The sequence below is a fragment of the Mercenaria mercenaria genome, chromosome 17 (genome assembly GCF_021730395.1).
Source record: "Mercenaria mercenaria strain notata chromosome 17, MADL_Memer_1, whole genome shotgun sequence".
Classification (NCBI taxonomy): domain Eukaryota; kingdom Metazoa; phylum Mollusca; class Bivalvia; order Venerida; family Veneridae; genus Mercenaria; species Mercenaria mercenaria.
Window position 1 is genome coordinate 5270412 of NC_069377.1, and position 26671 is coordinate 5297082.

Here is a 26671-nt window from a genome sequence, read left to right on the forward strand (position 1 = left end):
ATTATAATTCGCTGTAAACCCATTAACTTTTTACTCGGATCATGCCTTTTTTTATCTTTAAAAAACAAAAACAAAAAAAAAAATATAACAAACACATACACTTCTGTTTTAAATGATAGGTGGGCGCCTAAATAAAATTTTACAAGATATAAATGTAACAATAAACCAACTATAAATAATCAGGAACTAAGAAGCTGTTTAAACTGATGTAAGAAAAATTACAAAAAAAAAAAGTTTGATAACATCGTTACGCCGTGGAAATAGATCATAAAAGCAGTAAGTTTTACGCCCATAAATGAGTTATTTATGGGGAGCAATATCATAAATTATTTTACTAATTCGCGGCAATTACAGAGGAATTTCAGGGATCAAGCTATAGGTATTAAATTCTACGTTTCTGACAAACAGTTTAGGGGAGTTATATCACGTTTACTTTGATGAAAAAATTTTTAATAGGGTGTTTTCAGAATTATATAATTTATTGTATTAGCGAAAATTTTCACGGATATGTAAGTTCTGTACATAAATTTCTTACTCGACTGTTATTATTCCGTATTTAAGCAGCACATTTCAAACAAAATGTAACCTTTTTTTAATATCACATTTTACGTAATGTCAAAATGGATGTAGATCTACTGTTGGTTCGTACTTTCAAGAAGGGAGGGGTATCTTTGTTTTGCAATTTTGAAACCAGACTTGTTTTCCAGGTGGAATATAATACATATTATATTGCTAATGGAAGTGCATTCATTGTGAAGCAGTTATTCTTTAGTTTGATATGATTCTATATACCCCTATGATACTGCTACATACGCAAGAATATGCGACTACGTGACAACGAGGAACGTGTCGTACTATGTCCTTCACTGAAAGTCTCTCTCCCTTCAGGGCCTTGTTTAGACAGTCATTTCCTTGTTTAATACAGCAAGTAATACGTTTTTAATTTGTTATTAATGCCTTTTTTTAAAACATCAAGGTTTAGACAAAGAAAATGCAAATAAGGCAAGCGTTTTGACAAGGTGTATGTCGACATAGTGTGACCTATTACTTTAGACTATGCTTACAAGGTTGTAAGTTGTAATTTACGCGGAAAATGCATTTCTCTCACGTTTATCTCCTTTTAAAGGACACAAAAAAGCAATAATGCAGTTTAATGTCTATGTCCTGTAACCTGTTTTAAACATCTGCACTGTTATGCATTTTTAAGTGTCGCATTATGTGTTTAGGATGCATTGTGTGCTACGCACTGCGACGTGATCCAATGTCGGCATACTACTCCAGACATTAAAGCCTTCATGTGTTCAGATACTTGTTTAAGATATAAAAGGTTTTGTAAACGTGTTGACCTCAACATGGTCTTCCCGACGCTACAAGTGGAACCGGAAATGAGAAAAGGGCGCGCACACCCTCTAATTTCTACAACATACATTTTAAGTGACAATCTACGTCGTTTTGGAATCGTTTTCGGTGCAAAGGAATATTTGTACCATGTAACAACCTGGGGACGGATTCGTACCTTTAATTTACTCTAAAACTGATAAAAAAACTGACCTTGGGGCAGACGATACAATATGACTCGGACATCATTTCAGCATACAGTAAAGGCATTATTTCAGGGAGCCTAGCCCCTCACCTCTCTGGAAGATACGCTCTCCTCTAACCCTAAATGCAACGGTATTCCGTGTTCACTACACAGCATACAGAAATATTTCTTCACATTCTGTGTATCAAATGTGCAAATGTTTGTGAACCATTCATAACTTCTATTTCCTGCCGTCGCCTAATTAATTCCGGAATCATCCCGTATACTGGTCGATATACCACGCCACCGCTGAGAAAATATTCAGGCAAAGCATTTGCTTGATTCATGCCATCTGACTTTCGCTTTGTTCATAAAAGGATTATATGAAAATCTTGACCACTGACAAATATATTTTACCGTAATATAGATCTCAGCCTGTTCGAAATATACAGGAAACTTCAAAAGGCTCTACAAACTGTTGGCAATATCTTTCATAAATACTAACAATACATTAATTAAATTTCTAACACTTGTACAAATATATGTTATTAACGACATTTGAAAAAAAAACAACTGCAATGTGGGGACTGGGTTGGGGGAGGTGAATAATTTTTCTATATTTTGTATGTAAACTTTTTCTGAATAACACGACTTAGACTTAAGATCACCAGAAACAAACTATGAAATATCTAAGGCCTAATTGGTTCCTTGGTTCACAGCAAGGGTCGTCTTCTACATGGCATCTGTGAATAACGGTATGATGGTGCATCTCAGTACACGGGAAAATTATGTGTGGTGCACGGGTAATCGTGCATGAAGCCTTAAAGGGTTGCCACGCACCTTACAAATTGAACCCGGTGAGGCTTGAAAATGAAATAGCAAGGTATTTCCAGATACTGCTGAAGTGTGCAATATATTTAAGTGTCTAGTGCGGAAAAAAGAAACAAACAGATTCAGAACCCAGTCGGTTTTCCTATCTTGGATAGCAAAATGATTTGATGAAGTTTACCTATCTATGCTGATACAGATCTTTCGTCTGCTGACAGACGACGCCTTATTGTTAGGTCACAAACGCATTTCTGAACCAGATTTGAGGTCCAGAATGTATGTTATGTCTTGTTCGCCAGTTGTTAACACTTGTCGTACGCTCAGAAATTATTTAGTAACAAAAAAGCTCATGTATCGCCGCACTACTGCTTCCGCTCCCCTCAGATTTTCAATCGGAGGGGTTAAGAAGACGGCAACGGAATATATGAGACTTCTTTGCAAGTAAAAGTGCATGATTAAAGGACATAAATTCGAAATGAGCCACGTCATGAGAAAACCAACATAGTGGCTTTGCGACCAGCATGGATCCAGACCAGCCTGCGCATCCGCGCAGTCTGGTCAGGATCCATGCTGTTCGCTTTCAAAGCCTATTGCAATTACAGAAACCGTTAGCGAACAGCATGGATCTTGATCCGCGCAGTCTGGTCTGGATCCATGCTGGTCGCAAAGCCACTATGTTGGTTTTCTCATGGCACGGCTCAAATGTTAATTCTTGATGTCTCTCAATTTGCTGTACTATATTGGAAATGATGCAGATGAGTCGCAATTAAACCCCTGACTCTCCTGAAAACGTTGTAGTCTGCAGACTAAAATCTTTCATTATTTTTTATTATTTCGTGGATCCTCATTAGGACAAAGGCAAATAAAATGAATAAAGGGTTTCAATGTAAGCTTAGTACTTCCTACTGAATCTTTTTCTTGTTATTTGTAATATGTCGTTAACAAAACAAATATGTTTATAACAGACTGTTTAATCCAATAAAATATAAACAATCGGCTGAGTTACACACATTGTTACCATTATTCTCAGAAAATTTGCATGAGGAATTATTAGGGTACCACTGAAATAATGTCATGTAACTAAACTGTATCATTGTGCATCATTTTTATATATCTTCAAAGTTTTGTTAAGGCCTATAATAACGCAAGCAGATCGAAAATAATCCGACGGCAAAAGGAATCAGTTTTGTGACGGTATCAATAAGATTTAATTAAAGAAAATAACTGCAACCTACGCAAACTGAAAATGCTGAAGACATTTGAGCCGTGCCATGACAAAACCAACATAGTGCGTTTGCGACCAGCATGGATCCAGACCTGCCTGCGCATCCGCACAGTCCGGTCAGGATCCATGCTGTTTGCTTTCAAAGCCTATTGCAATTAGAGAAACCGTTAGCGAACAGCATGGATCCTGACCAGCCTGGATCCATGCTGGTCGCAAACGCACTATGTTAGTTTTCTCACGGTGCGGCTCATTTGTAGTAGGCTTAAAGTAATCATTATTTTTGTCCTTCGAAAGGCTGACTTCACTATAGAATTAATCCCACATACACTATTATCTGTCTACAGTCTTCTATAAAAGAAATATAGGTGCGTTTTGGAAAGATCAATATGTAACCAAAAAAAAGGTACAAAATAATTAGTAAGAAGTAGGGAAAAGGGAGAAAACTCAGCATAATTTGTATCCCAGCCTTATGACTCCTATGTGTGATAACTGTTACATAACTAATAGCTAAAGAATTTTTTGATCCGAAAGACATCTAACAGGGGATCGTCTCAATTAGTTTTCACTCTTTGAAAAGTTGTCGCAAATTATTCGTCATTTTGTCAACTAATTATACCACCGCTGTCAACAAAGGCATTGGCCTGTTGTATAGTCAGTGAACAGTGAGACAGGTCACTGGGACATATAACAACCGTCATGAGTTGACTGAATATGTCACCAAAATATCATTTATTTCCCTCTTCCCGTCATTTACTTGTCTTTCTTCCTTCCGTCTTCTGGTCTTTATAAATTTCTAATTCTTTCGCCATATACTATTTGGGTTTAAGCATGTTCACTACTCATACCCACTCCGGAAAATCACATTTGGTTTCTTATTTAACTTCAATTTAATACTTGGCTACAAATAATAAAAAAAAGACGAAAACAAAGTGTCTGTTAAACAAGAGCTTTAAAAATAAATTTCTATATGATTCAGCTATAAACTTTCCAAACATATCTGCTATTTATGAATTTATTGCAACTACTGGTTTGAAAAACTATACTTTTTACTGTTTTGATTAAATAAAGTTAAAAAAACTCAGTTTGTCTGTTCGTCTGTCTTTCTGTCTGCCTGTTTATTTGTTTGTTTGTGTAATTTACTCTTTCGTGTACTTTGCCAGTCCTTTTTCTTCTTTTTCTGCATTTGAACATTTTCGTTTTTCTATTTCTTAAGAACTTATCTTTTTGATCAAAGCAACAGTTATGAATATTTGTCGTGTATATTTCACTGGTACAAAAATGCTTAAGATAAATTAGTAGAAATTATAAATTTTAACTAAGTCTAAATACTGTCATTTCATCTTTTTGAACATGCATCAATGTAGTGCAAGGCAAATTCATCTTCATATATGTTTGTCCTCATCATCCAGCGGTGATTGATTTATGATAATAATGAAGTTTTCTATTCTGTCAATGCCATATGTAATTTATGATGTGTGATTGGTTAGTACATGTTAATAAAGTTATTTATGATATGGTAACTATCTCTAATTCGCTTCATGAATACAGCTTTTGTTCTATTCGTAGAAGTAACCTCGTCACCTTGTCAAGGTAACCAAGTTGCCTCAGTCATATCGACAATAAATTGTCCGTACCAAAGACTGTGTAAAATTCGCGAAGACTTTATTTTTTTCTCACGGTTTTTCGCGATCAAAGCGAAACGATAAAAAGTACATCTTCAATGGCACATACCGCGAATTCTTAATAACGCGGATAAAGTTACTACAACTTTAATCGCGAAGTTAAGGGGGCGGGAAAACTTTCTAGTCTACAGCAGGTAGCATCTCCCTAACTGGTCAGCGAGACATGTATTTTGACGTAGTGCGATTTTTTGTCCATCTTTCAATTTGGACACTGTAATTAACAGTTAAAAGGGGTAATTACCAAAAAAGGCGAACAGTGCAGATCTTGATCAGACAGCACGGATGTGCAGGCTGATCATGATATACACTGGCCGCAAAGGCAGAATCAATCGTGTCTAGCATGATTAGGGATAAACCACGAATTTCCATGCCCACGAATTTTCATGATTCAACAGTTCTTCGTAACAGATTAAAGAAGTTTAAAAAAAAGACCAGGCGAGTCACTTATTTACAGAAAATTAATAACTCAGTGTGGACAGTATCAAGTTTCGAACACGCACGGACGATTATTTAGCCCGGAAACAAACAACCATACTGACCTTCCAATAATACCATTTTAACAGAAATAAACAAACCTATTATTGTATATAATTATCAGTGGTGTTCTTTCATTTGATATATTGTCCATTGTTGCAGTATATCTGTTATATTGTCTATTGTTGCGGCAAATCAGTCTCAGTTTTCAAATGATCATTACTTTTACAACCCGGCTTTACATCACTTAACTTTCTGTCTTCCGTGATTCAACTAATTTTGATGTTTACCACCACCTACAACAATGGAGAGTAAAATCATATTGTTGTGGTCAGTCCCCAGCCTCAAAAACCACACACTGGCTTTCAGTTAATGAAGTCAATTAAAGCGGCTCGTATATATAATTATTTTACGTGATTTTCTCTCTCTGAAAAATCTATAAAATCTGGGTACTGTGAAAATGATCAGTGGTATACACTTCTTGTCATATTATCGTGAATTTTGCAAGATATCCTTATGTATAATGAAAAATGTTGTTCAGAAGGGAGTAAATCGCTGCAAAGCTTTGGAAATCATTGTGAAAATCAACATACTTCTTGCTTTTCAACCCAAATATAACCCTTTACTTTCACTCACTTAACCATTTTTCAATGTCATGTATACATTCTATGTCAAACTAACCCAAACTGTGGGCGAGTAGCTTTAAGTAAGTGGTTGTCAGATCTGTACTGTATTACTGAACTAAGGTAAGAATAGGGCCTAAAAGTGATATAAAAACTGTTTTTAAAGTACTTAACAATCCCTTTTTAACACTAGTCAATGATTTAGCAATTTGTCTTATCAAAAAAAGCAAGTTGGATCGATTTAAAATTGCAGTTTATTTACTTTATGAACTTAAATGATTTAAAGATTTTCAATAACACCTAATCATATCATTGTAAAGTTTGCTTGTGTAGATCACATTACGTTTTACACTTTTTAGACTTTATTGTGTAGAGTATTTTAAAATGGTTACGTATTGTCGTATATGTTATTTCGGTATTCTTCGGTCGTTAATTAAGAAATGAAATGATTTTTGTTGGTGTTCATGCGAAATGAACGACAGAATAGTAGCGGCAAATCTATGAATCATGTTTAATTTGCCGATCCTTTTCTGTCGTTCATTTCGCATGAACACCGAAAAAATAGTTTCATTTCTTATATTTACATTATATTTCCTTTCCATTTGTAAACTGCATAATATTATAAATTGCATATAACTTGTAGCATTTAACATTAAAATCAGCTTCCCGGCCATTCTGTTCACCAGACAGAACAACTGCGACGTCAACTAAGGAACGTTTTCCCTGACTATACGCGGACGTCGTCAAAACAGCGGTCGGTTATCACTAAGCAGCGATGACGTAACTTTCGCGCCTTTACTTTTGCTGTTCATACGAAATGAACGTCAAAAGTTTCAATGGAAAAGAATAGCGTGAATGTAAATATTACGGCTTTAACGTGTACTTGGCCTCCCGGAAACGCCGAAGCGGTATACGAAGAAAACGCACTTGAATGGAAATTTCCGTATGTCATAACGGAACAACTACCTTTACCCCATACGACAAGCTTCTTTATTACGGTCTATAAGAATATGGGCGGCTTACTTCTCAAAGGTGAAGTGTGAAATGAGTTTTGTGTTGATTTGCAGAAAATATCATTCATACCAAAATCAGTGTCTTTACAGGGTAAGGAAACCCTGAAAATAAGTTAATTCTATATGAAAGCCGTTCTCAAGCCTTCCATAACGCTGAAAGAAATTTTAAAATCGGACCTTTATTGACAAAGATACAGCAGTTTGAAATTTAAGAAAATGGCTGATCATGGAGGCAGCCATTTTATTGTGTTTATGACGTCATTTACACACTGCTGAATTCTTTATTTAGCAAATAACCTTTTTTATAGATTAATTTTAATATGTTTCTTAAGTGTAAGGTGTAAACATGATAATTTCTTTCATTATAGCTGGAAAAAGTAGAGAAACTATTTTACAGAAATAAGTAAATACAATTTAAATGTGTATCTAAACATTTAATAAATCCGCCATCTTGTTTTTTGTTTCAATGGAAACAAAATGGTCGCCAACTTGACCAAATATATTTAAATGCTCATAACTTTCTCATTTTTTACTCCGATTTTGAAAATTCTTTCACTTTTTTTAAATAATTTAAGAAAACTCGGCTGACAAAAGTAACGTTAGAACCACGTTGCCTTTCCCTTTAAGTTTCTAGAAGACAGAAATTCTCTCGCCCATCAACCCCTACCGCCAATACGGCAGATTTATTCAAGGTAGGTAACTATTACAACCACTGACTTACTCATCACAAGGGTTCTAAATGTCACCAGAAACAAATACTTGCACCAGTTCCCTGGATCACTTGAAATTTTTACTCACTCCGGAAAAGAGAGTTTAAAAAGACATTAATTATTACGCAGACTGATGTTTGTGACAACCTCGTTTCTCGCGAACAAACTATAAAAAGCGCACGCTTTGTTGTGCGGTGCGCGTGCTTGCGTTGTGTTGAAAAGTCGAAATTTGGAGTCCTTGAAATGTCTAGGACATGTCTAAAGCTCTAACTTTTTTTGCTATGCAGGACTTGAAGTCTGAGTCATAGTTTAGACAAAATTAATCTCCAAAAGGCAGTTTGTGTACCACATATCCTTTATTTGCATAGCAGATTTTCATTCCGTGAGCACTTAACGACAATATACTGCTAAAAAGGAGCGGTCATTTTTCGCTTAAAATGACCAGGATATACCTTCTTTTTTACGGATTTAATTTTCTTGTATATACTGGCGTTTCTAGCGTCTAACTGTTAAAATGACAATTTAAATGAAACATAACACTTGTGACAAATGGTTACACTTGATAATCTGCTACATATTTTTTTGAAAGCTTTTTTTGTGTCGCAAATTTCACATCAATAACGAATTTAATACTGTTCTTCCTTCGCAAGAACTGGCTTCTATGAAAAGGTTCATGAGTATTAACGGTGTCATACTTGTACATATAACATATTTTTTGGTAGTCAAAGTTTTGTTTAAGCTCCACAAATAAGCAGGTCTGTAATGTGGTAAGTGGTTAGACCGCATATCCTCTGCTGCTAGTTCGATTCGGTTCGACCTCTCATACAATCAAAATTGCTTGCTGTCTTTCTGTTGGTATTTTACCAATTCCGTTACCTGTTCATTGTGCATAAAACATCCAAACACGATTCTTGTATCTGAGGGGCTTCTGTATCCGTGCAGCCCACGGAAAACATAAACCGCAACTTAAAAAGCACTCTTTTAGAGGGTTCAACATTTTGACCTGCATCAGAATATCTAAATACATGCATCTTCAATTAATGGATTGTGGCATTATAAGTCTACAGAAAAGTTTGGCATGGATATCTTTTACCTTAATTTTTTGCTACAAGTGAGATGACAAAATAGACTCAGTGGAATGCTAACAAACAAAAGCTATTATCTGGCCATAAAGAAATAGAGTCTCATAGGAACGCTTATAATTTGTGTATAACTGAGTTACTAGATCTATCTGCATTTATTTAAAGACTGAATGCTATCTATTTTACTGCGTTGAGATGTATTTATTCTTGCAAATTCATGAATCGCTCTCTAGATGTCTAAATCTGTTACAGAAAATTAATCGAACAAAGGACTCTAAGGATGATACGAAATAAACCGCCTAAACATATATTTGCATACTGTAGCAAGACCAGTAGTATAACTCTTGGGACTCACACAAGTATATTGTCCTTGGTATTGTGTAAAATGGTTGTTTAGTCCTACAGTTTTTTCAATGTCCTCAGAAATCATATTGTCCACTGGTCCCTCAAATTCATTACTGATTCGTTTGTTTTTTTGTATTATCTGTAGCATATTCCCAAATTTCTTGGTATTTTCTTTAACCCTTAGTCTGCTGGCGGCAAGTGATTCTGCCTTTGCACATCCGTGCAGGGTGATCATGGTCTGCACTGTTCGCTATTCAGTCAGTAAATTTTCAGCGAACACCCCTTCGAATGATAATTGGTACTGTCCAAACTGAATGATAGACAAGTCATTTTTAGAAATTTAGCAGGGTAAAGGTTAACATCTTCTGTTGCATTCCTTTCATCATTTCAGTTTGAAGGTTTCAATGTTCCTTGCTAATTCATACTCATCATAACTACACTGTATTTTAGTACATGTATATCTAAACCACTTTTCCTTTTCGTCTTTGGTATATTCGGCTGCTTTTCGATCAACATTTTTTCTACCTCATTCCTGGAAATGCAACGCTACACGTAGAAGATCCGCACTATCTAAATTATTTCTTCCGGAAAGAAAATCGATACCGGATTTTCTAGCAACATATTAAGGCACAAGGAAGAGTTTGTTGATATAATTAATTACAGCCATTAAGCTTTCCGTTTTACAATAACATCTTCGCATATTCTTTTACAGTACCGTATATCAAATCGAAATCGATGCGGATTGTTATCAAGAAGTTGAACAAATATGCGTCAATTAACTTTCTGTGTTCAGCGGAATCTCTCCTATTACACCCAGCTGCGTTAGTTGTGTTTAAATTAAAGTTCACTGTTTAGCAAAAATGCTCTGATCGCACATTAACCTAAAAGGAAACGTCGGCAGAGTGATATGTTAAAACGTCAACATTTTGTTTGCGTGGTGTGCGTCGGGACATAAAAGTTGCCCAAAAAGCGAATACAAGAAATTGTCAGGAAACGTAATTATGCATAAATATTAACGCAATATCGGTGCAGAAAAAATATCTTTTAAAACCTCTAATTAAGGACCACCATTTTGATTAACACACATTGGAAAAATCTGAAGTAAGCCTAGAGGAAATCCAGTGGAATTCAAAAGAATGCGAGTCGGTACCACTCCCTGTGGGTCATCGGTCTAGTGTTTTTTTCTCAATATAAACAAACTCGAATCGAACGCAGTCAAGAGATATTGAACATCTGTACAAACCTTTACTTGTTACAAGAACTCTGGTTAATTCTGAAGCAGTAATTATGCCAGCTTTCATTTCTTCTAAACGTTTTAAAAGCAGCACACAACATTCTGTCTTATCTGTTACTATAGTGGCTCTTAATTTGTACAAATATACTTAGAACACTCAAGAAAGGGCATTAGGGATTTGACAATTAATTGAGTCAACATTGCACATTTATTTGCTTTATAAATAAACACTTTTGCTTTGGCAAACATTCATTTAATGTATTTTTTTTTATATTTGAACCAATGTAAAATCACATTTGTTCATGACCCAATTAGGTCATCCACCACTGTTATCACGATTATACTAAATTAGTGCCTGTTAATATGAGCAGCTTAAAGAGCAATCGGTCTGATAAAAGAGAATATGTTGTAAAAAAAGAAATTATATTAGAATTCATGTACATGTATTTTGCTGAATTACCTCCCTAGATGAAAATTCACGCTAGGGTTGATAAATTGAACCAAAATGAATAAGGTACATGAACCTTAACAGGGTACGGTAGTTTATTTATAGTCGCCACCACGACTTCTCCATGGTCCCTGTTTATTAGTAAGGCGGTGTTACCGTGAAACTTTATATCAGTAACACAAGGTCTTTAACTTTTCTTTTCCGGAAATCAATAATTTCGAACTGTCTCATTTTTCGGCTAAACGTTCTTATCTGATATCACAAATCTAGAAATCATGATTGATTGACAATGTTTGCAAAACACTCCTGCATTTCATTGATAGATTTGTTCAGTTCTTTAACACACATGCAAATTTTATTGTGGTTTTATCAAATATACATAATGTCTGACCGACTTTTAAAAGCCACACAAGAAGGGAAAGTAAAACTAAAACATGTAGTGATTTTTCGGTTTCGGTTTAAGAAATCAGACTTATCGCATTTTAAGAAAACAGATAATTACTTTGGACAAAAATAAGCTGGGAAACAATCAAACCTTATTCATCTGACAAAATTGCCCTTACAATCCCCACGCCCTCACCTTCCATTTCGTAATAGCGCTGATAATCCACTCTGATATTTCAATGAAAAAAAAAATAAAATTTCATTTAACTTTGCTTCCTTATTTCAGTTAGTAAATTTGAAAATTGAAAATCTAGAGGAAGTTATGAAAACGAATGTTATATTTTAACAATGCAAAAAAAAAAAAAAACCCAAACAAAACAACAACAAACAATAACAACAACAACAAAAATCAATCAAAAAAAAAAAAAAAAAAAAAAAAAAAAAAAAAAAAAAAAATAAAAACAAAAGGGCCATGATGTAGACTGTTAATAATGTTTCCCCATAATCTGACCCGGTGACCCCTGATGACCTAGTCTCAAAACTTGACCTAGACTTCATTGAGACAATATTCTGACTTACTTTCAAATAGATCTCTAGTGTGTTAACTGTGATTTAGCCTAGTGACCTATGGTTTTTAACCCAAGATAATTCAGTTTCATAACATACTTAAATTTTATAAAGATAATATTCTGGAAAGGTTTCATATAGATCAAGTAGAAAATATGACCTGTACTGTTAACACAGGTTCTCTATAATTTCGCCTAGAAATCTAGATTTTGACCTCAGATAGTCCAGTTTCAAACCTAAATTTTATAAAGACAAATCTTCTAGCCAGGTCTCATGAAGAGTAAGTAAAATAAAGCCTCTAGAGTTCTTTTAAAAGTTCTATAGTTTGAACTAGTTTTCAACTTATCAAATCCAGACGTCCCGGTTTCAAATTTGTCCTAGATTTCTTATTGAAACAAATTCTGACCATATTTCATGTAGATGAGGTAGAACATGAGACCTCTAGCGTGTTAAAGTAAGTGACCCAGTTTTTAACCTCATTTTAGACAGCGGGACCTCTAGAGCGTTAACGCAAGATGACCCAGCTTCATATTAAGACCCAGATTTTACAAAACCAGGTTTTATATAGATCCAGTAGAAAATATTATCATGGCTTTGTATGATTTGATCCAATGACCTAGTTTTTGACCGCCTGTGATTCTATTAAGATAGTGCACATGTACTGGTACTCGGAAATGTCCGTGTGATTACATAGTATGCTATTTCGTCATTCTTCGGCAATAACAGAAACCAGGGAGGTGTAGTGTCAGTACGGGTCCTTTACCTTATGGCATACAGTCTCACTAAGCTTCACGAGGATCCGGCCAAATCTGTAACCTCTAGAGTTGTTAATGACGACAGGCGACGATGAGACACAATTTAAGACGACCATGTTAGCTCAATTTATCACCTTTGGTCTGATCATACCTATGAGAAGAGCTATGTCTTAACTTCTTACTATTCAGTTTGCCAGCTCGTTTTCATCACACTCGTTATATTTGATCTATCTTTTACTTTATCATCGTCTTATACTTTTGGCATTTTAATTGCAATCATGATTGTATCATACATACTTCAATTATTCTATGTAAATTTGTTCTTTTATCATTTTTACCATTATGCATGTCAATTTGTCATTTTACCATTATTTATCAACATGTGCTTTACCTAATAAGCGAGTTAATTCGTCCTTTCACCACTGACTTCTTTCAATACGTACTTAAGTTTCGTTCTTTTATCATTGAGTTTGTCAGCATATTCTTTAACCATTTTTATTTTACCACTGAGTTTATGAACATGCACATTCCATTTACCATTCCGTATGTCTTAGTTTAGCCATAATAATAAAAAAGATTTGAAAGGAACTGACTGATGTCTTTAATAGATTAAGTTTGTTTTGTCGGACATTGTACACATGCAGTCCGTTATCTCAGGGAAAATGATGGAGAAAAGATATACATTTCAACAGTATAGAGATAAAATATATTAAATGGTAGTTTATTTACACGCCGTCGCAAAACATCAAGAGGAGACTTTCTAAAATGTTGAAACATTAAGATGTCCAAACAGGAGTAGCTAGGGATCAAGGAATTTGATGGGGGCCGGTAACAAATTGTTATAAAAGTAAGATAGATTAAAAACCTCTGAATATTAAAAGTGCGTTTTGACACGTATGTGTTAAGAAACTCGACGGTAAAGATATGAAATGACATATGGTCAGGATAAAAATACGTGTTTTCAAAAAAAAAAAAAAAAAAAAAAAAACAAAAAAAAAAAACGAACTAACTCCTGGCTTATGGTGTAGCTTGTAGTGAAATGAGCCAGTCTATGTGCTATGTTCAGTACCATATATAACTTTAACACTGTTTCTCTAAGAAAATCTCTAGAATATACTGCCTTTTGCCTCTATGAAATGTAATAGACAAAAAAGAAATGTAGAAATATCTTACATCTGTTTTTCTCGTGTATAGTATACTGCCAGTTCTGCTTGCTTGCAGGTCTATTAATAAACGCTATAAAAGAAGAATGCATATTGTTTTATTTAATATATTAAATATCTATGACATCTATTGCCTCTGTTAGTGGTCTCTTCCTCACAGAGGTAAACAGATCCTAGATGTAGATACAAAAATGTTTATAAACCTTGCATGCTGGTTTTTCGCTAGCGAAACAGATAAGCTGTAAAATGTTGCACGAGTAACGTCTTTAATGAAAATAATTATAGCACGTGATCACAAAGCCCTGCATGCGCGAAGATGTTAAAACCTGTCTATAATTTAAATACTTCAAGACCCCGTCTTAGCTATTCTGGAAAGTGTTTTAAATCGTTGTAGATTATAATCAATTGTAATTTACTAGTAATTTGTAAAATGGTAAATTTGATAAGATAAGTGAGAGCTCATAAATATTTCATAAACGACCAACAGCTTGACTGCTGTGGATTTTATAAACTGAACTACCCAATTTTCCATGTTTTTCCGATTAGCAAGCTGTTAGCTATCGCTGTGACCATAGCCATAATTAGCCCCGGCTGTTAGTTTATTTTGAGATCATTAGGGCAGTGGGTTACACTGAAGATTTCCGCTTCTGGGACTTCAGAGAAATATCCTAGTTTAAGTAAAATCGATAAAGATTATGTCTAGTCGAAGTGCAGCACAGTGAGGAACTGCAGCAGATTATGTTTTACTTCTAAAAAAAAAAAAATACACTAGAAAATGGATAAGGGAATAGCTATTTTAGAGATAGCGTAGCAACCTCGATACCATATAAAATTTCGTCAATTTCTGAAAAAATCACAAATGCGTCACAGGCAGGGTTCAGTTTTTCACTTTTATACGTATGTACACTCCTCTTTCACAATCTAATCTTTCAGGCAAAGTTTGTGAAATAACTTCATCTTAATTTTCTCCAAAATGTTCCTATGACATTTACAGGTCCCACTAGAGCGGATGAAGATTTGCAATTTAGAATTGATATAAGTCATTGGAATTCTCTGAAACTTTTCTATTGATCTGTTTGAAAATAGCGAAACATTTTGGGAACATTAAACAAGGACGCCTACGCATTATGTCACAGAGATCGAATATATAACCTTTTCTGTAGGGCTGCAGTCAGACATTATGGTTGGTAGCGCTTTTCCGAAGCCAAGTTTAAATAAGTGAACTGATAAAAAAGAATGTAGTTATATAATATACAAAGACTACACGTTAATCTAGTTGTTCTTCCTACTACGCCTGTCCGTACTAATTTACTGGTGTAAAAAGTTGTTAGTTTTTTCAATCACCTTCGATTCTGCTTCAAAAGATCAGTTTGTGGAACTGTTTATTGTACACTAAGAAAATGTTGAAAGGTAAATTAGTTTTTATATTAACAGAAATCGTATTTCTGGTACTTAGCTCGGAACCACCTTTCCCACACTCGGATGTACATACAAACGTATAAACATATGATATGACCGTTGAGAAGAGATCAAGGGCAGATAAATCTTACAATGTCGAACTGGCGCCGAGATGATCTCATGTGCAGTCGATACAGCCCACAAACATCACAAAAAGTTATGTATCTCTCCACCATCTTAATTTTAACGAGCGAATTGACACAGCATATAAAAGCAAAGAAGTTGTAACTTTTATTTTACGATGTTCGTCTTGGCCTTTCCATCACATTTGTCTGCCAAAATGTCACGGGTTACATAACGATACGCACGTCGATAATACGAAACATAAAAGCCTCAACAAATATGGTTAATTGATACAATAGCTATTGTTTAATTCATACATTCAGTTACAAAAGATTTTGTTATCAACTTCTATTTTCTGTAAGAAGCGATGCCAATCATACATCATATCAAATCCCTCAAAGAATGTTACAAAAAGTCATAAGAATTTGAAATTTCATTATTTACATTTAGAACAAAAATAATGTTTAAGAAGAAACTCCCTTCCACTGAGTTCTTAAAGTTTTATTTTCAAAAATATATTTTTTTTTTATCGAAAATTAGCTTTTTTAACACTGGCTTTTATGCCAAAACAATGAATGTCCGCAAAATTGGAATGGATATGCAGTTCTTAAAGTTATGTTGCACGATTTTTTAAATGGATGCTTAACAAGTGAGGACCACTTAAGTCATGCTTTACACTTAAAAGAACCTTAGCTGTCTATAACGAAGCTTGGTGGATAACTTTGTAACTGAATATATGAATGATACATTAATATCTTGTCACCTTTCTTATCCTAATGAATTAACATTGTATAAACTTAATGACGCCTTGATGATCATTAAACTGACAACTGCGCAATTTATCATAGTTTATGTCATAGGTTTGATACATTCTGTTAACCGGTGTGATTATAAGTCACTTTGATTTTTATGATTGATGTAATATAGTATAAACTAAGGTCAACCTGTTTTAGTCCTATAGCAATAAGTACGCGCCGGAAGTTACAGAAATATTCCTTACGTACGGAGCCAAGTGGGTTAGCTACACAGGTCTGGTCAATCTAGACATCATAAGCGATCTCCGACTTAGCTAAGTAACTTCAAACAAATTCTTGGATAGTTTATATTCTTAATTATCCAAAAGACGTAATCTTTAAGTCTTTGAGGAATTGGTGAATATTTTCTGAAAATTCTTTGAAATTGTATCTCAGCACTACTGAATGCACATTTTTTTTTCGCAGAGAAATTCTACAAGAAAGACGCTATGTCATGGAGACTTCGATAACGAAAAAAAAAGAACTTTCACTAATGATGACAGGCCGTGTTAAACAAGCGAGCCTTCAAGTCAACATCTAGATACTGTATGGTATACTTATTAACTACTGTGCAAGCAAGTAATGAGATCTCATTTGATTATCACGAGGTTAAGCGAGATTACGTCTATGTTCTCACGAGAGTTTCGGGTCTTTCTTGTTTTACAGGTTTTTAATTTTATAAAATGAAATAAGCATCAAGTTTACTAGACTTGCCACTAGTCTGATAATAAAGAATTTGTCACAAAATTTTAATTTTTGTATTTTTGCTTAGTGACAAATGTCGGTCTATTTTACAGATTTTCTCAGAGAACTGATTGTAATATTATGATATTGGACATAGGATATAGACTTGCTATATTCACAATTTTATAAAATAAAAAAAAGATAAATCATAGTCTACGGGCATGTCTACAAATCTACTTTCAAGTAACAAAAAAATAAAAACGTTCAAAGGGAATATCTCCTCATTCGCTTTGAATCTTGCATACACTTCATTAAATTAAAACGTAATGTGAAAAACAATAAAAAGTTACAGGAAAAACAATATGTGGCAAATAACTCTTCGTTTACTTCCGACAATACATCACGGCGGTAATAAATCATCTCCAGAGAGGCTGTAAATTTTTGTTTCCTTGACCGAGCGTCTGTCCGCATTACTATCATGCATGCTTGAGTGTCTCTTATCATGCTAATGACTGCCTAATGCACTCATCTAACTTCCGTCTAGACGCTCTTCACTTTTAAAATTAAAGCGGCATTAGCAGCAAATTATATGTAAATTTTATTATAATGAGGCAACTAACCTTTGTCACTAAAACTGAATAAATAACAAGTTGCTTTTAGATTAGAACACTAACTGATGGTAAAACTTTATGATAGTAACAATTACATAAAGACCGCGAAATAGCCAAAAAGTGTTTCAAATCAAAAGTAAAAGATATTCCTGTTCTGCATACACAGAGTTCTCAAACACACTTGTTTTGTACAGATTTTAGAATGCCCAATTTCTATAAACGTGCTCCTTTTTAATCCAGTGCAGGACAAAATTTAGAATTTCTTCTTCCTTATATAGGCCAACTTTATCTTAAGTTTAAAATTAAATGCGAGAGCTTAAACAAATGTTAAGACACATTTTTGTCCTATCCATTTAATTTATGCTTTACTTGAAACGTAATTTGTGAGTCATAAAATATACATGAGCACATTTCATTATAAAATATGCTGTTAAGTCTATCTTTGGACGTGTTATTTACATAAACGTCGTTATGAACTATAGTACAACCTCTGTAGAGCAACACCCTTTAGGAGATACAGATATCGGCTGTTATGTAGAGGTTGTTGTTCTGTAGAGGTAAATTTGATAGTATATTTCAGCTTAGGGAATTTTTGGTGACGTTGTTATAGAGAGGTTTCTGCTTATGAGAGGGCCGCTCTGGAGAGGTTGTACTGTATATCAAAGTTACTAATCTCTTTAAGACACCATGTTTGACGTTTTTTGGCAGTTTTGTTTACATATTGTGAAATAATTTACACCCGAGTCTCCTTATGGAGGAGAAAAGACATTGCTGCCTTCATCAGATCAAGCCCGCTAAGTTGAAGTAAGTTTTAGACAAGTTCCCCATCATACTAGTCCAGCCAAGGTCGTTTGTACATATAATCACAGCTTAGTTAACATTCTTATAAACAGCTATAAACAAACGACCTAATGACGCCGATGGGTACCCGTACCATACCGGAAACGATAGGTCATGGGACAGGACTACCCACATATCGACTAAAAGTCATTTAGTGGGTTTGAGTCTGGGAACACAAAACGTGTAAGTTAAAACTTTACAATATCTGCAAAGTAGATTGGCTCAGATTTCATGCATTTTGACGCCGTGAAGAACGTTTTGAACATGTCAAACAGGGATAAATCCCTATATAAATATTGCAACCAGGTGCGAGGGAATCTCGTCATATTTTATGAACTACCTTCCTAGAAAAAACGTGAAGGTTTATTTATATAATGTGACCTAAACCTTGTGTTGAAAAACACAGACCCCGGCTGTGCGTCTTTGAAAACGACGCAGAATGCTTCATTTGAGATGCACTCTCGGATGGCGTACATAAATTACTTTAAATACAGGAGCATTTGCTTCTACTTAAATTTTATAGTTGCTATCTTCTGTTACAGTGCATGTCAAAACGCGTCTGTCCCAATGAAAAATACGTTTCAAGGGCAGACATTTAGAAATGCTGGTTTGTTTGTCCATGCAATAATTTCAATGTTTTAAGATTTAAAAAGATCTCTTATTTAAAGTTAAAATTTAATAATGCTGACTGTACTTTCTTCAACAGGTTCAAGCTTATCTCAGGCTATCAGCCCGTCCGTCCGTATGTCCCTCTGTGATTTCCCCATTATGATATCTATCTCTTTTCTTCTGTTTTTTTCTTCGTTTCTCTTTTATTCACTGTCGTCTGCGTACGCTAATTTCACAGCCCCGTACACATAACCTTTGTGCTAATCCGAGGTAATCGTCCATGGTATTTACATCGGGTAATCCTTTTGAAATTCTTTTGTTTCACGTACTTGAAAATGCGAGATCAAAAAGCTCTAATGCCATTGTATTTAAGCAATAAAATATTTGACCTTAAACTATTTAACTGAAATGATTTTAAGTATTTAGCTTGACCTGGTCATTTAATTCCTTGCACAAATTTGGTATACTTAACGGCTTAGTGTAGTAATGTCACCCTAGACGATAACAATATAGTGGATCTTTCTTAATCGTTAGTAATGAAAATAAACAAACGTTGCGCTGATCTATATTCAAATGTAACTATGTTTTGGATACAATATAACGTGAAAAAAATGATGCAACTTTTCACATACCACTGTACGAGCTTTTTGAAACATGCTAGACCTGCATTATGATTACGTTACTGGAAATGATTATGCTAATGACAATGATTACTTTATGCTAATGACAATGATTTCTTTACTAGCAATAACCACGTTACTGGGAATAATTACATTAGTGGCAATAATTACGTTACTGGCAATGATTATGTTACTAGCAATGATTACGTTATTGTCAATGATTACGTTACTGGCAATGATTACGCTTCCGGCAATGATTACGTTACTGGAAATGATTTTGCAATGACAATGATTACTTTACTAGCAATGATCACGTTACTGGCAATAATTACATTAGTGGCAATAATTACGTTACTGGCAATGATTAAGTTACTGGCAATGATTATGTTACTAGCAATGATTACGTTATTGGCAATGATTACGTTACTGGCAATGATTATGCTTCCGGCAATGATTACGTTACTTGCAATGATTACGTTACTGGCAATGATTACGCTTCCGGCAATGATTACGTTACTGGTAATGATTACATTACTGGCAATGATTACGTTACTAGCAAGATTACGTTATTGGCAATGATTACGTTATTGACAATGATTACATTATTGGCAATGATTACGTTACCAGCAATGATTAAGTTACTGGCAACAATTACGTTACTGGCAATGATTACGTTACTGGTAATGATTACGTCACTATCAATGGTTATGTTAATAACAATGATTACGTTACTGGCAATGATTACGTTGATGATTACGTTACTAGCAATGATCACGTTACTGGAAATGATTATGTTACTGACAATGATAACATTACTGGCAATAATTATGTTACTGGCAATGATTACATTACCGGCAATAATTATGTTACTTGCAATGATTACGTCACTGGCAATGAATACGTTGCTGGAAATTTAATATAGTAGTAACGATCACGTTACTGACAAAGATTACTTTACTATCAATGATTACGTTACTGTACATTGGGGATGATTACGTTTCCGGCAATGGTTACGTTACCGGTAATGATTACCTTACCTTACTATCAGTGGTAAGTCAGGAACAGTAAAATGCGACATATAGCATTGTAATTGTTAGGAAATGTATGCTATACTGAAAACAACTTGATGTCGTGTAATACACGAACAAAACTTTGATGAGTTACATTACACTGGCAACAGGAATAACTGTTACGCTGACAACAGTCTGGTATGGTTTATTACAATAAAAATAGTCAGAGGAGGTATATCACTCCGGCTATAGTCAGATTGGATATATCACCCTGATAACCGTCACTACTTGTGGTGTAAAACACTGACCAAAGTCATGTGATATATTACACATACAAGATGTACATTACACTAACACCAGTCAGAGGAGGTTTATTACAACAGCAGTAGTCTGATTACACTGTCAGCAGTCACAGAACAATAGTCAGATGTCTTATGTTACACTGACAAAAGTCAAAAAACTTTATTACACTGACAACAATGTAACACTGAGGATATGCAGATGAGATATATTACAGTGATAATCGAAAGAATAGATATTTAACAGACGGTGGTATTTTTCATAAACAAAAGGGGGTACATAACACTGACAACAGGTATACTAGATATATTTCATGATAACAGTAGAGAAATGTACATTACATCGACAACTACTACCTGAGACATATTTCATGATAACTGGAGGTAAGGTTTACACTGACAACGCCATATTAGAACAGAAAGGTGATGTACATTACACTGACAACAGTCAGATGTGGTCAACATTACACTGATACCAAGACTCCAGTCAAGAAAAATAGAAAAATACGACAAAATAATCAAAGTGATAGATACTTTTGATCATAGCTCGACTGTACATAATTACTTGTTATAGAGCAAATAATGCGGGCGCTAAATTTACTCCATCTAGGTATAGTTGTACTCCTTTTCCTCAAAATTACTGCCTGCTTGAAAAAAAAAAAAACAACAACATAAAAACAACAACAAAACATGACAACATGACAGAATTCGAAATGAAAATAAAACAAACAAACAATAAAGGTTTGGAATAACATTTGAAACAGAGTTATCATGTTGTGTGATTTCACACGGTGATGATGGTTTAATACGATAAAGTTTCGTACAAAAATATGTTTCCCGTAAAATCTGATGCACAGATAATTAGATAACGAGCGAAAAAATGCAAAATGCACCACACTTAATTGTTAACCTATTGAGAGTACAGGCCATATGGCATTTTCTTCTGTACAGCTTTATAATTCGTTATTGTCAGTGCAATATTCACCCGGTAAAAAGTAATTAAGGACGATTATAGTTTTGCCATTTTTACAATTTCATAAAATAAGTAATAGATCCATCTGTACATGTTTTAATTACTTTTTGACACTTACTAAATTTCAGGGGTGTCAAATTTCAGGAGTGTCATTATACTAAATTTCAGGATGGGTCATGAGACGGTGTATCTTCAGATTCATACGAGAGATATCACATATCACTGATATTAGTGAGAAAATGTGCTACTTAAAAGTTGTCAAACAGATATCATATCTCAAACGGTGATAAAATTAGAGACATCCATCTAATGGTATCATATAATTGACAGATTTAATTAATTATGGCAGCACTTACGATAACGCGTCTTATATTAATACTACATCGAAAGCAATGAGCACTAAACCTGTCGCTTAATAAAACATTTTTTTAAATTAATTTTGAAAATATGTTTGTTTGGATGTGTGCTTTGAGTTTCACGGCGGTTATCTACAGTGTAAAAGTCGTTCAACAGAAGTTAGTATTTCAGCATTAATCATGGCAGCATTTCGTATCACTGTCGGCTTTCATGTACGAATGACTATGACTTTCAAATCGTCACTGAGAATACTAGTATTGTGACGTGATCGAATCAGCGACCAATGGAATGATGTTGTGTTACATTTAATGAACGAGCTCGAAATGGAAATATTAAACACTACAGACACGGCAACCTTTATTGTTGTACGTAAGAAAGTAAGAAAAAAGAACGTTATTTTTTTTAAAGAAAACTTGCAAGAAAGTTGTGTATTGCAAGCCTATGAATAGTGTCCATATCATTTTTCCAAAGTGATGAAACATCTATTAGGAGACTATCACCCTTTATGTATAACGTAAATAAAAATCTGCATATGAAAATATTGAGAAACTCTAGGGAAATATTTACTTCTTTGTACCGAAGAAAGAACACTCATCGACCTTTATAAAAACTTATATAGTTCCAGGTGCATGTATATTGTACCTAAACATTATTTAACATACTTAAAGGTATACTAGGCCCATTTTAATATTTGAAAATATAAACATTTCCTTCATAGTACCTATGTAAACATAGAATTAATAAGTTCGTGTTTACAAACAGTACTGTATCGTAGTACACAACTTGTATATGTAAAAAATGTGTACTGCCACTAATAAAATTGGAAGTGTTTTTAGAAAATGACTTCTATACATTACGTTAAGTTGCGAATGTAACTCTACAAACACATTTAGTTTATAAATTTAGTCAGTTAAATTTGTTTGATGAGGATTTTCTATGTTTAAAGTAAGTATCTAAACAAACAATTTTAGTGAAAGAGGCGTATAACATATCTTTAAGAATTTATAAAAATAATACTAAGTTTTAATATTTCCTTCAAGATACTGGAATATTATAAAATATACATATTTAACCCTTACCTGCTAAATTTCTATAATGAACTTGTCTATCTTTCGATTTGGACAGTACCATTAACTGTTAAAGGGGTGTTTACTAAAAATACCGACTGAATGGCGAACAGTGCAGATCATGATCAGACTGCACTGATGTACAGGCTGATCATGATCTACACTAGTCGCAAAGGCAGAACCAAACGTGTTTAGTATGATAAGGGTTAAAACAGGTACTGTTTAACACTACAACTCACGATTTGAAAGCGTATACTGTATAATACTGATCGTGTAAACAGGGTTTTAAAACGTTTTGTTGCACGCAGATTTCAGTCACTTTAATAAATGGTTTGAAAGTGCAGTAATTTGATGTATGATAAACGACCGTTAGGTTCTCACGTTGCTATGTAATATATCTCTCTTATTTTGAGCATAATGTTCCATTATGCTTACAAGAACATATGATTTTTTTATAAAGGTGACACGTCACGTTAAAACGTAATATCTTGATAAACGTTGACATAGTAAGATTTTTAATGTAAGATTTAATTGTCTTTCCTGTTAATGAGTAAAACAGCTTATTCTGTATTAACTACACTTGTATTATTTTCTTTTGTCTATCACGTATGTAGGTTCGAGTCATGTTCGGAGCGTCTTTTGAGGAATCCCCCCAGCTGACTTACTGGCTGGCTGGCTGGCTGGCTGATTACAGTCAGCTGTTCCACCAAAGTGTCTGAAAAAACGCTCTGAGGAGCATCTGGGCTCGGGCCCCAAAAGATTAAAGATAATGGAGAAAATGATGCAAATATAATGATAGTTGTTTGCAATTTTGATCATTATTTTTTCCAACTGTTAAATGATATATATGAATTTAAAACGCCATTTCTGAAGAGAACGCTCCTTCTGCAAAATGGTACGTTGTAACGTGACAGCACTCTTCAATGTTTTAACCATTGTAAAACGACAAAGCCTCGTACTATCCACTAGCGTAACAACCATTTATGTACAACTGTTTTAACTTTTTCAATGTTTCCTTCAGAAGAGATGTTTTATGAGCATTTAAATACAACATGTCACCTTGTAAGAGGCCTTTATGGAATAAATTACCTGATTTACCACGCAACAATCTTTAACTAAAAATAAATTTTATTACCGCTATCACATAGTCCTAAAACCACTCAATATTTTAAGCATTTAATGTTATTGTCCTCGCATACTCATGTATATGTTTTTACCTTTTCAATTTTCTCTCTGCTGTCAGTGTTTCCTGACAGAATTATTGTGTTTTTTGTTACAATCATCAGAAGAAACAATATGTCCATTAGTTGATTTTTTTGCCTCCTCTTTGTATCATTTAGAAAGACAGCTTTTGTTCAATAAATTAATTGTATAAGATTTTTCTTTTAAATGAAGCAAGTTCTTTCCCTTTCTTATTGTTTGGCACAAATGCAATATCACCACTTTTTAAACAATAGTTAATGTTTACTTTTGAACAGTTAAAAATATAAAAGAGACAAAACTAAATTTTATGTGTCAGTAATCATACATTCATTGTCAGGTCATAGATAACACCCCACTATATGCACTATAAATCGTGTATTTTGTTATATATAATTTAACTTACCATTTGTAGCAAAAGCCAAAATCCACAAGAATTAAACCGAAAATCCATTTTTTCCCGACAACTTTCTCCAGAAAGTGTTCTTCAAAAGGCAGGTTTATTCCAAGCACGAAAACACAAAAGTGAAATCGATACAGGCGATGCAGCCGAAAAACTATTACTTTACAAAACTGTCTTTCCTTTCGCGGTCAGATAACATTAAAGTGTCGTCTGCTTTGTATTGTTGATTTCGTTATGTCAGACGACGTTGTTTACCCTTAGCGCTGAAGAGCATATTAGTTAAGTTAATCGAGTCAAAAACTATTCCATTCACAAATCGCCAACCTTTCTCTGACCCCTGACTCTTTTTTCCCCGATACGATACAAATTTTATCGTACGATTTCTTTATAGATTATAAAGGCGTCGCGCGATATCTATCCAGAAAATTCACAGAAAATACTGGATATTGAGAAAAAGGTGTACAACCGATTTTTGAAATGAAATCCTTTCACAAAATCAGCACTCAGAGCTCCGTCCATGGATATAACACTGATTGGGAGTGATCCGCACAAGATGCATGTACTTTCTACGATTATCCGTAAAGAACAATGCTTAAAAACAATCCAGCTTTATAATTATTTCGACCACACGCACATATATTGTTAAATAGTGACGTTTAAACATTTAGATTAAATAACGAGCATGTACATTGATTTAGCGATAAGATATCATTCAGATATCAATAACTTTAGTGCATGCGCAGTTATAAACCGGTAAAAAAACGTCGCTTGTACGGTAGCAGTTTTAATAAAAAATTTATCAATTGAAAATTCATACGCGCGGTTGTCAGATTAAGTTCATTATGTCAGAGCTGAAAGACAACTCATGCCCTGTGTACAATGGGCTTTTATTGAATAGTTTTCGTGCTGAGATCGGCCTATACGTCATAGAGAGTCTGTCACTACCTGGGTATTCCGGGACAACGGCTGAATCACGGACTTAGCGACATGGTTGGGGAGAGTCATTTTATGTCAGTTGAAATACCCCGTAGTTGACAGGATACCTTAGATTTGCTGGTATTCATCGGATACTTTAGATTTTTGGGCATTCCTTTAAAATTTATCGTACACTAGCATTACGAGAAACCGAAAAAAAGAAGAAGAAGAAGAAGGAAAGACAGGACCAAGGTTTATGTTCAGCAAGATAATTTCAAAATGTTATGTTAAGAAATCGCTTTATTTGTTCTGTTTGCAGTCGGGATGGGAATAGATTTGAGCAGGGGTCGGAGTATGTCCCCGGCCTAAGAATAAAGTACAGCTGATTTTACACCATTTTACATACATGTATAAACTATAACAATGGAGATCTTTTCCATTATAATCTCAGACTTTGTAGTGTGTTTTATTTCCTTCTGTGTACTCAACAACATGTGATGATGTTGACATATTTATGTAATTCATTATCATTTAATTTTGGTTTTTATTTTCATTTTAATGAATCATATTATGTAATAACGACGTTCCATTGACAGAGTAGTTTTCAAGTTTGATAAAGTATTATTTACAAACTTTTTCCAAGATCCTCACTTCGACTGTATTAAGTACATAAACAAAATACTTAAAAGAAGAAGAAGAAGAAGAAGAAGAAG

The 26671-nt window shown here is 34.3% G+C and overlaps 1 protein-coding gene across 2 annotated transcripts in view; it reads right to left on the reverse strand.

Annotated features, from left to right (window-relative positions):
- LOC123537452 (uncharacterized) overlaps positions 1-25882 on the reverse strand; it is a 52445-nt gene extending 26563 nt beyond the window's left edge. The window contains exon 1 of one of the 2 annotated variants that reach the window (XM_045321169.2): positions 25047-25882. In XM_045321169.2, coding sequence (XP_045177104.2) covers positions 25047-25094 — 48 coding nt within the window. In that variant the 5' untranslated portion in view covers positions 25095-25882. The remainder of the gene's footprint in view (positions 1-25046) is intronic. The other variant, XM_045321170.2, reaches the window with a different exon arrangement.
- Between the last annotated feature and the right edge of the window lie 789 nt (positions 25883-26671).